This window comes from Globicephala melas, unplaced genomic scaffold (genome assembly GCF_963455315.2).
Source record: "Globicephala melas unplaced genomic scaffold, mGloMel1.2 SCAFFOLD_138, whole genome shotgun sequence".
In the NCBI taxonomy this organism is placed as follows: domain Eukaryota; kingdom Metazoa; phylum Chordata; class Mammalia; order Artiodactyla; family Delphinidae; genus Globicephala; species Globicephala melas.
In genome coordinates this window covers 1-11,791 of record NW_027207311.1, presented here as the reverse complement: position 1 = coordinate 11,791, position 11,791 = coordinate 1, and the positions used below count along the sequence as shown (strand labels likewise).

Below are 11,791 nucleotides of genomic sequence, written 5' to 3'. Positions count from 1 at the left end.
CTAAAAAAAAAAAAAAAAAAAGACTTATCAAGCCATGAAAAGATATAAAGGAATGAGCCTCAAATGCATAATATGAAGTGAAAGAAGCCAATCTGAAAAAGGCAAATATCCTATGAATTCAACTATATGACATTCTGGAAAAGGAAAAACTATGGAAACAGTAAAAAGATCAGTGGTTACCAGGGGTTAGTGGGGAGAGGGGGATGAATAGGCAGAGCACAGAGAATTTTTAGGGCAGCAAAACTATCCTGTATCATACTAACATATGGATACATGTCATTGCACATTTGTCAAAACCCATAGAATGTACGACACTAAGAATGAAACTTAAGGTCAACTATGGACTTTGGGTGATAATGATGTGTCAAGGCAGGTTCATCAATTGTGAAAAATGTACCACTGTGGTGTGGGATGTTGACAGTGGGGAAGACTGGGCAGGGGGATATATAGGAACCCTCTGTACTTTCCATTCAATTTTGCTGTGAACCCAAAACTGCTTGAAAGAAAATAAAGTTTATTAATTTAAAAAAATCATTACAGTATTTTCAGGGAAGGTTTAGAGTATTTTAATTGCTACAGTAAAGACTGAGAGATATAAATATACAAATTCACTAGCATCCCTATAGAAAAACAATATAACTTCTTAGAAAAGAAACTGAAGAAAGTTGCTTAAGAATTAATTCAACAACAGGTGTACAGGGATTTTACAAAAAAAATTCAAAGTCTTAAGAAGCTGTGCAGATAACTCCTAAATCCTACTTTAGCTCAGCATCACCTGGGAGCTTGTTAAAATGTAAATTCTTGAGTTCCACCCCAAACCTAGTAACTTAGAATTTCTGGAGTGGGGCCTGGGGATATGTATTTTAAAATGATCCAAAGGACTAAACTTTGAGAAGAACTGTGATATCTCTCTTAAGCACCAGAATATGATACTCAATTGCTACTCGACTATCCCAGAGACCCAAAACTCAGTAAGTCACAAATTGATATAATCTTTCCCTCCCCTTCAAACTTGTTCATCCTTCTTTTTTTTTTTAAGGAGCTAATAATACCAGCAAAAAGAGTGGTGTCAACCACAATTCCTCAATCTTCTTAATGTCTTTTATCTAGTCAATCACCAGGTCTTTCTGAGTCCACTTCCTTACGTTGTTACCGTCTGTATACCTTCTTCCATTCCCTGGACACCTCCAAGGTTCAGGTGATGATTACATCTAGCCTAGGTTATGGCAACAACTCTTAAATGGCTGTGCTGTTTCCTAGTCTCACTTCCAATAAATCTGTTTTCCAAACTGCAGCTAGAATGACCTTACTAAAATGCTCGCCTGCCTGCCTAAAATCTTTTGATGACTCCTTATTAGCCTACGGATGAACTCTAAGTTCATTAATAGGACCTATAAAACACCTGCATGATCTGACCAGTGCTTTCCCTAACCATCCTTAATTCCCACCATTTTCCTCCTTACACTTTATATTTTTGCTCAATCTAGACTGAACTTCATACTCTCATTTTATTAGTATGATCTTTATACATGCTGTAACTTTGCGGTTTTGTTTCAGTTATAAAATATGAATGGCTCCAGTCCTGTAAAGATGGAGTAAGTACACTCCAACCTGGCTCTCCCACTGAATACAAGTGAAAACCATGAACAGAATGCATAAAGCAGCTAGCTGAGAACTCTAAAAAGTAAACGGGGAACTTCCCTGGTGGCGCAGTGGTTAAGAATCTGCCTGCCAATGCAGGGACACAAGTTTGAGCCCTGGTCCGGGAAGATCCCACATGCCGCGGAGCAACTAAGCCTGTGCACCGCAACTACTGAGCCCGCGCACTGCAACTACTGAAGCCAGCGCACTCTAGGGCCCATCTGCCACAACTACTGAGCCCGGGTGCCAAAACTACTGAGCCTGCATGCCTAGAGCCCGTGCTCCGCAACAAAAGCCATTGCAATGAGAAGCCTGCGCACCACATTGAAGAGTAGCCCCCTCTCGCCACAACTAGAGAAAGCCCATGCACAGCAGTGAAGACTCAATGCAGCCAACAATAAATAAATAAAATTAAAAAATTTTAAAAATCTATTTTAAAAAAAGTAAACGGTAGCAAGCTGCTTGCAGAAGGAAGCCAGAACACAAAGTAACACTGAAATGGTGATGAGTTTCTTGGGTTTTTTCCCCCCCTCCAGTCTCTCCAGGCCTAAACTCAAATGCAGCCTGAAAGCAGGAACTGGGCAGCAGGTGTGAGAAGAAAGAGCTCCATGAGAAGCCTCTATTTCTGTTCTTAGGAATGGGAAAGGGGAGTCCATACTGGTTAGAGAAATCTTATTGTTTGTTCATTTCTGATTCTCTTCTGCCCAAACCCAAAGCATGTTGCAGCAGCTGTGGCCATACAGGCAATTAAACCTCTAAGGCAAGGTAACCTTCCTCCCTCAGCAGAAAGATCATTGGTCCCAAGAGCAGAGAGGTAATACCCCCCCTTTTTTCTTTTTCTCTCCATCCCCTCGCTGCATGGCTGCAGAGGCAGACAAACTTGCAGGAAGTGCAGAGGGGAACCTACAGGCCTGCCTTTCTATCCAGAAGGCCTGAAAGAGGGGGCCTGGGAGCCAAAAAGGAAAGGGGACATGGTGAAAAAGGGAGCGCAAGAAGATGATCCCATAAAGTTGTGTATGAAATTCTGGGCTCCTCCCTGAGCTGTGCATGCATGGATCTGACCCTAAACAGCACACCTAAAGCTGTGAGAACTGAAACAAAGGGGAACCCGCTGCCTAAGGGGAACCCAGTGCCCAACACCACTAGGAGGTGCATATGGGGACAAATAAGAGAGACCTGAGAAGGCTTTGAAAACTGGACTGTCATTGGAACCACATTCACAGAAGACAGATTAGAACTGTGGCTTCAACTTACGCATATCGACAGCCTGCTTAAAGTTAACATCTCAACAGGATTTAAATAAGACCCAAAGTCTTCATACTTAAAAAAAAAAGTTACAAGTCAAAGTTATAGGACATAGAGAGAAACAAGAATTTCATCATCCCACAGGGGAAAGACAATCCAATTATAAAACAAATTTATGGAGTATTTATATATGGACAGTGCATTAAAATGAAATTAAGCAAAACTTAATTTTGATGAGAAAATATTTCAGTGATGTAGAAAACATCCCTATACTTTATACATGATAGTGAAGTACTGTGTAGTGAAATATCAAGGTATCTGTAAATTACATTATTCAGCAAAAAAAGGGATGAGGTGAGGCAAATACAGTAAAATGTTATCCATTATTAAACCCATAACTAAGACTGTATAGATTTATGCAAAGATAGAAAAATAGAAAAACAAAAACTAGAGAACCCAGAAACATGCGCAAAAACTGACACTTAACTTATGACAAACCAGTGAAGGAAAGGACAGACATGTCAATAAATGGTGTCTCGAGAACTGGATGTCCATGCAGAAGAGACCAAAACTGACCACTAAGTCACATGACACACAAAAATAAATCCAAAGTTGACCATGGATCTAAATGTGAATGCAAAGTGACGTTTTAAAGAGAAAATCTAGGAAAATGTCATCATGACCTCATGGTAGGGAAAGATTTCTTAAACAGATCAAAAATATATATATATATATAGGCACTTCCCTGGCGGTCCAGTGGTTAAGACTCCGCACTTCCACTGCAGTGGGCAAGGGTCTGATTCCCTGATCAGAGAACCAAGATACCGCATGCTGCACGGCACAGCACAGCCGAAAAAAAAGAATACTAATCATAAAGGAAAAGACTGACAAATCTGACTATACTAGAATTAAGAGTCTCTGTTCATTAAAAGAGGTTTTAAGGAGAAAAGCCAGCCACAGGTAAGAGGAGGTGTTTGTAGTGAATATAATTACAATGATTTGTATCCAAAACATACAACTCCTACAAAACAAGAAAAAGATGGAGAATCCAATAGATAAATGAGCAAAAACCTTCAAGAAGCACTTCATAAATGAGGGTATCTAAATAATAAACATATGAAAAGGTGCTCAACCTCATTAGTAACTGGAGAAATGCACGTTTAAACCAGAATAAGCTACCACTGCACACTCTCCTGATGGGTGAAGAGCATGATGCCTGGCAGTACAGGGCGTTTGGTAAACATGGGGAGCAGCAAGAGGAACCCCCTTACTGTGTCTGTGGAAGTGTAAGTCAGTAAAAGCACTTTGGAAAACATTCTGGCATCATCTAATGTGTGAAAGAGATACATTATCCTCTGACTCAGCAATTCCAGTCCTAGACATAAACCACAGGAACCCTGTGCCAGGAGGTACCAGGACCCAAGGACAAGAGCAACATTGCTTACAATAGCCCTAAACTGCAAACAACCCAAGAAGCCATCAATAACAGAATGGATACAAACTACTAGATGAGTATGCAAAATGCATGAATATTAAAAATAATTTTGAGAGAAGCAAATTAATATATACATTATGATCCCCTCTATATAAAGTTCATAAACATACAAACCTAAACTAGTGACTAGAAACACCAACAGTTGATAAAGCTATAAAGAAAACCAAGGAAGCTACTACCATTAAAGATTACCTTTGCAGGGGGCGAGGTGCGGGGGTGGGTGACTGGGACAAGCACCCGAAGAGCTCTTAGGGACCTGGCAGTGCTGTGTCGACTGACCTGAGTGGTGGTTACATGGGTGCCTTATAATAATTTAAGCTGCACATTTACGTTTTATGCATTGTCTGTGAGCTATTTCCCTTTTCCAAAAAGGTACTGGAAGAAACACACAAAAATTCTAAGAGCTGTATTAAAGTAGTAGAATTAGAGGCAATTTTTCCATGTTTCCCCTTTACCTCACTTCCCTTGTACATAGTTTTATGGGTTTTATTACTTTCAAAACATTTAGAAAAGAACATTTTTCTTCAACTCATCCTTTCACGAGGAAGTCTCTGGGCACTTGTCCCACCTCGTGACTTCAGCTCACACAGGGCTCTTTCCACATCCTTCCTCCTGAAGGTCTCGCTCTCACAGCCAGAGCTTGGTTTTCAAGGCATCCTCTGTTCCCTCACTAGTCCTACCATTAGTTGCTTCTCCATAAACATAGGTATTCCCCTGTTATCTCGAGAGGACCACTCCCTAAAGGCCAGTATACTTCCATTAGAGGTTTGCTTCAGAATCAACTATAGAACTTATGGAAATTGTCATAAACACATATAATTTAGGCTCCAAAGACCTTCTATGTCAGAATCTTCAAGCACGGTGCATGGCCGTATTTATTTTTAAAGAGCTTCACCAGCAATTTTATTTCAACCTAAGGTGAAGAAGGCTTTCAGAGCCCTTCTCAATCAACCTCATTGCTTCTGTTTTTCTTTCTTAATATAAGATTCCCACATCCCTACTTGGAATTTTTTTCTAAGATATATTCCAATGGTTTGTTGCACCTCTTCACTTGGAAATACCATCCTCTACTCACACCATGCACATCTCAAACTAATTCACCACGTTTTGTTTTAAACTGACCCTTTTCCTGTCTTTTATATTTCTATTACTACTATCCCTATCCAAATTACCCAGGTCTATAACACCAACTGGAAATTCCTTTCTTCTCATCGTTGAACTGCGAACTTGAGGACCTCTAACAAAGTTATTTACAGACCCAATTTATCTCACTATGCCATGCCTTCTACTCTCTGAGGCATACCACCTAAGAGAAAGTCTTAACAATATTAAAACTTCAATAAATATCATTAAAATAGGGACCTCCCTGGTGATCCAGTGGTAAAGAATCCACCTTACAATGCAGGGGACGTGAGGTTCGATCCCTGGTCAGGGAACTAAAATCCCACATGCCGCGGGGCAACTAAGCCTGCGCGCCACAGCTACTGAGCTCACGCGCCTCAACTAGAGCCCACCTGCCGCAAACTACAGAGCCCACGCACTCTGGAACCCGCGCACCACAATGATGAGCCCAGGTGCTGCAACGAAAGATCCCACATGCCTCAACGAAGATCCCGCATGCCAAAATTAAGACCCAACACAGCCAAAAATAAATAAACCTTTTTAAAAAATTGTTAAAATAACACATGACTGAAAGAATAAACCCATCAATTAACCAAAGTGTAATGAATCACTTTTTCAAGAGGGTTAGAACAGCAGTATAAAGAAAAATATATATACCTTTTAATTTAGACAATGGAAACATATAAGTCAATTTTTAAAAAGAAAGGGAAGAGAAACCAAAGAGAAATAAAATTCAGAGTCCAGACAGAGCTAATAATGAAAAGAAGGGACACATCTATCTGTGAGAAAGTGAGGAAAGGATGAGAACTGAAGGCAGACAGGTAAGTGGGTGTGAGTGGTCCCCTTGCTGTGGGCAAGACTTTACAGTCCCTGTATCTCCGGTACCTTTAAAGGAAAACTTTCCATCCAGCATATAACAAAGTACTGCTTTCTCATTGACTGGGTGGGTTGTTATTTTAAAAACTTCCCCACCAGCTTCTAACTCACTCACCTGAAAACAGACCTCTGCTCGCATCTTTCCGCAGCCACGGCTCTTTCCCTTGCTCCAGTAAGGAAACCACATGTGGCTTAGAAATGTTAAGACCTGCTTGCGGAAATGAAATAAATTCACAATTAGTCCCTGAATCCTTAAACGAAAGAGGGGCCGTTATTAGAAATGCCAGATGTAAGTATGAAAGATTTCTAAAGATTAGGTGAAGTTCTAATTCCCCTCTTAAAAGCTAATAAAGGACTTCCCTGGCTGTCCAGTGGTTAAGACTCTACACTTCCACTGCAGGGGGCTCAGGTTCGATCCCCTTGTCAGGGAAGTTCCCATGCCATGCAGTGCAGCCAAAAAAAAAAAAGAAAAGCTAAAACAAACAAACAAAAAAAAAAAACTTACCTCCCTTGGGAATGTTCAGCCAGGTAATCAAGATTCGCAACAGCCATCCTAAAGGTCAAATTCTGACTGAGGGGAGATGAGAAGAAATACCTACCCAGTGAGACCAGGTGGCCATAGTTCTCCAACATTACATGTCTGTACAAATCTCTTTGAGCAGGCTGGAGCCATTCCCACTCCTCCCGGGAGAAGTCTACGGCCACATCTCTGAATGTCACTGACCCCTGAAATGACACACAGACATCTGCACAACCAGCACCCATGCTCCCAAAGGCTCTGATCAAGGAGTGAAATGAGTCCCACTGTGTATGGTGGACAGTGTATACAAGTAGCGCAATGACAGTTTTCAAGATTCTGAGTAATTATTAAGAGTATAAGGAAGAGACTAGTTGTTTTGTTTTCCTGTATAATTGGAGAAAAGACGAAAAAATATACATGCTTTGTCCTGAGATAATTTACAATTTTGTGGAAGATAAAGGACTATACATGTGAACAACATGAATTTCTGGCTTTGGTTGCAAAAATTCTTAAGATCTCACCACGCTTTATGAATAATGAAGACAATCCCTTTACGTGTAATAGGGAGAGTATATTTTCCTTAATACCAGCCTATTTTAATATGATCTGGCAAGAATTTCTTCGTAGGCACAACTGGCTGTAGCAGACAGCAGCAGCTCCTGATTAAGGGGTACACATTCAAGTTTACCACAGCTAACCCCGTTTCTGAAGAAATAGCTGTGATACTTAGCAATGTCGCCGAACAAGACGCTGAAGGCTACAGTACAAGGGCCTCCCAGGGTGGAACCTGCAGCTTCTTCCCTTGGGTTCAGGATGAGTAATAAGCCCCTGTTTGCAGCCTGGTTTTGCAGCACCTGAGTGACCCACATAGCTGTTAGGCATGAACAGGGATTTTTAAAAGTCCCAAACTAGTAACAGCCCCAGAGGTATGACAGAGTTATATTTTACAGTTTAAAAAAAATTTTAAGTGCCTATAATCTGTTATAGATTACTGACTAATAAAAGAAGCTGTTTCCTAATGTAAACAGTAGGCTCTCCAGAACGGAAGGAAACTGGACTTCCAGCAAAAGTTGAAGTGCCTCTGGCTTTGGAGACAAGTATGACAGAAAGTAGGACAGAGAAGTGACACTAAAACCAGATGGACTAATTTGGAAGGGCTGGTCTTCTTATCCCCGACCTCTGTGAAGCACAATTGCCAGCCACGCATTTAGCCTCCACCAAAACAACAATAATCAGGGTTCCTTGCTAGAGAAACTTCACGTCTTGCCTAAAAAATGAGCTCGGTGAGTTCGGAGATTTTGTTTTGCTCCCCGCTGATCCCCAGGACCTAGGAAGCGCCGTGCAGGAGAATCACGTGGAAGGACTGTTAACGTGCAGACTGCCAACCCGCACACGCACAGGTTCGGGTTCACAAGGCTGGGGTGAGGCTCGAGAATACCCAAGTCCAGCAAGTTACCAGGTGATGCCGACAGAGCTGATCCAGGATCACGCACTGAGACCGCTGATGCAGGCGTGAAAGGAGACGCCCAACGGAAGCAGGAGTCAGCGAATGAACGGCAGCGGGGGCGAGGGCAGAGAGTGAAGCCCTCCACGTTCCAATTCCGGGGAAAGGAGGCGCAGGACAGCCCGCTCTAAGACCCGGCCGCCCGGTCAGCGCCCGCCCCGCGACCGGCCCCGCCTGCCCTCCCACGTCCTCTTAGGCGCCAGAAGGGCGGCAGGGGGAGGAAAGCCTGTGTTCCCTGTCCGGAAAACACAGTCGCGCTGAGGAAGAAAGGAAACACCAGCTCACCTGAGACATGGCTCACGGCAGGGCCCGCGGAGAACCGAGCGTGGAAGGCGGAGCTGGCGGGGAGAGCGACAAGCTGACGCGCGGGCCGGCGCCCGGGCTCCGCATCCACCGCCCTCGTCACGAGGGTCAGGGACGCCCGCGACAGCTCCCTCCCCGCCGCGGCGGGGGCTCCGAGCCTGGGCCCGACCCGCGCCCCCAGCGCCGCTGCCTTTAACGGAGCCGCAGCTGGGGCGTCTCCTCCGCGCTGCTGGCCGGGCAACCAAGGCTTCCCAAGCTCGGGGCAGGACCACCGCCCCCGGCCCCCCGGGCCCCGGCGGGGACAGGCTCGGGCAGGGCGGGCCCTTCCCCTACCTCGGCCCGCGCAAGCAAGGCTCTCGGCTCTGCGACGGGGACCCCGAACCAGCGTCCCGCAAACTGCGCCTTCCGGAGCCTCAGAGACCGACCGCGACCAGGCCGCGGGCCTCAGACAGCTCTCCTTCCCAGGACCCACCGCGGCCTCGGCGCGTCGCGGGCAGAGTGCCCGCCCCACTCCCTACAACTCCCAGGACACCCCGCGCCCGTAACAGGGAGAACGGGGGTCTCAGACAACTACACTTCCCAGGGTCCACTGCGGCCTCAAACTGAGGCCTAGCCGTCCACGCTCGGACTACAACTCCCAGAACCGACTGCGGCCCCAGCCGTTCCATTCAGGACCTCCAGCCCTGGCCACGGCAGTAGCAGCCCCCGCAGCCCTGAGGAGTCACTACTCTCAGAGCCTGGAGCCCCGCGGGGCGGCCCAGCCATGGCGGCCTGGACGGCGACCGCCCGCACGCTGAGGCCAGACTGGCGACCTGTCCGCATGAGCAGAGGAGGCAGCCGGGCTCCCCTTGCAGCCCTGCCGTGGGAGTCCGCGATTCCTGGGGGCTTCCTTCTCCCTGCGCTGGTGGCTCGGTCCCGAGCACGGGGGAGGTCTGGGGACTAAGCACCTACAGAGCTCCAAGCCCAGGGGATGGGAGGCCGGGTGCAAGCTTTGTATTGAAATGGAAGGGTTAGGAGAGAGACTGGGCCCGCTGAATCATGGAATATTGTTCTAAGTGGAGCCAACAGTTTATGAGTTTATGAAAAAAAGATTAGAGACAACAAAGGAAAATGTGTTATCAAACAAACCTTGTGTCCACTCACCTGCCCGCAGTAAAGCCGATCTACTGACACTGGGTTGTGATGAAGGAAAGTGCAGCGTTTATTGCAGGCGCCAAGAAGGAGTCCAGGGAACTAGTGCTTAAAAGGCCTGAACTCCCAGAAGGCTTTCAGGGAAAGGTTTTTAAAGACGGGATGAGGGAGGGGGGGTTGTGGGGTGTGTGATCGGCTCTTGGACCTTCTTCTGATTGGTTGGTGGGGAGGTCATCAGGAGTCAACATCATTGACCTTCTGGTTCCATCTGTTCTTCGGTCTACGGTGGGCAGCCTACAGTTTACTTCTCCCAGCTGGTAGGGGTTTCAGAGCTGCAAAACAGCTCAAAGGACACGGCTCAGAATAGTAAATACAGCCCTTGAGGAGGAACTAAAGTTCCTTGACTTTGTTGAATAGCTAAACTATTATTATTTTGTCTTGCTTGACTATTTTCCTTTCTTTCTGCATTTTCTCACTTCTCTGATTAAATTTGTTCTTTGGAACTTGGGGAAGGCCTAGGAGGCTAAAGTTTTTCTACAAATAAGAGGCAGGTGGAGAATGAGGTGGGGCGGGGAGAGTCTGTCCTGGGAAGGCCCCATGGGGTCCTGCTTGGTTACAGTCCAGTATAAAAGCTGGAAGAGAAAAAAGGAAGAAAGAAATTCACTGGCCTGGTGAAAAAAGGTCAAAGGAGAGGTGGCTTGAAAGGAAGAGACTGAAAAAGTAAGCATCCTTGTGAAGGAATGTTCATGCTGTGAAGTGACAAGACAATGAAGAGTTTTAAAGAGGCTGTGACGTCTCATGTGCAGTGTGGTGCAGAGTGGTAAGGGTGAACCAACAGGAAGAAGGACTTGAGCCAGGAAGGCCACTGAAGGCAGTGCTTCTGTATCCTGGGGCCCGGGAACTGGGGCTACGGAAGACTGATTCAGGAAACAATTTAAAAGAAGACTGTAAAGGACCTGGTAATGAATTGGATACATGGAGGAACTAGGTTTCTTGCTTGGGTGAAATGCTTCCAGAAGTACATTCTTTAAAACCGCTTCTACCACTGTTATCCACTCTCATGACTTCAACTTCCACTTATACAACTTGCCCAGATATTTTGGTTAATCATCGTATTTCACTATGACGATAAAACACAGGATAAGACAAGTTTAGGATAGAAGAAATGGATTCATTCGGGACATGTTGAGATCAGCGTGTCCGTGTTTAATCTTAACTACTAATCTTGTCCAAAATATTATTTCTCACCTGCAATCTTGCTATAACTTCACATCAAATTCCTCCAAATCTTTTCTTTATACAGAAGTCAGCCTCACGTTTATAAAAGCAATTCCAAATATATTCCTCTGCTTAATATAATACGATGGCTTTTGATTGGTCTGAAGTAAAGGAAAAAGTCCCTAACATGGTCCTCAGTACTCAGCATGATCTTACCCCTGTCTTGTCAAGCTCTTCTTATGGTATTTCCCTCCTCTCTGACTGTGCTAACCTTCTTTCCCTATATACCATGCATCGCAGGACCTTTGAGCATGTTAATTTTCTCTAACCCTGAAAAGGTTATCTATCCCTTCATACAGTAACATAATTAGTACATTTCAGTTTATCCTTCATATTTCAGCTCAAGCAACTCTTACTCAGAGAAGTGTTCTCTGATCCCAGTGTGATCTCCGAATAAGGTTCCTTTGACTGTAAACTCTCCTTGAATCCTATACTTATTCTCTTTATCATTTACAATAATTTGCAATTGTATTTGTAATTATTTATGTGTATTTATGATTATTTGTTAGTAATTATTTTCCTCACTAGCTTATAAGCACTATGAGATACACCCATAGCTAGCACATTGCTTGCCACAGAGGGCTCAATGAATGACAAATGGACAGCACCAAAATTTAATATTGTTGCATGGTGAGTGAAAATATCTTGCTTTAATGTACTTTTTGCGATACTAAAC

At 44.5% G+C, this 11,791-nt stretch overlaps 1 protein-coding gene across 6 annotated transcripts in view; it reads right to left on the bottom strand.

Moving 5' to 3' along the window:
* LOC132595715 (zinc finger protein 140) overlaps positions 1 to 9,240 on the bottom strand; it is a 113,038-nt gene extending 103,798 nt beyond the window's left edge. The window contains exons 1-4 of one of the 6 annotated variants that reach the window (XM_030859863.3): positions 9,040 to 9,240; positions 8,689 to 8,741; positions 6,979 to 7,105; positions 6,495 to 6,590 (exon numbers count right to left, since the gene is read on the bottom strand). In XM_030859863.3, the coding sequence (XP_030715723.1) occupies positions 6,495 to 6,590; positions 6,979 to 7,105; positions 8,689 to 8,697 (232 nt within the window). In that variant the 5' untranslated portion in view covers positions 8,698 to 8,741; positions 9,040 to 9,240. Of the gene's footprint in view, positions 1 to 6,494; positions 6,591 to 6,978; positions 8,648 to 8,688; positions 8,742 to 9,039 lie in introns of those variants that run through there. The other 5 variants (XM_060293306.2, XM_060293307.1, XM_060293295.1 and 2 more) reach the window with 5 other exon arrangements.
* Between the last annotated feature and the right edge of the window lie 2,551 nt (positions 9,241 to 11,791).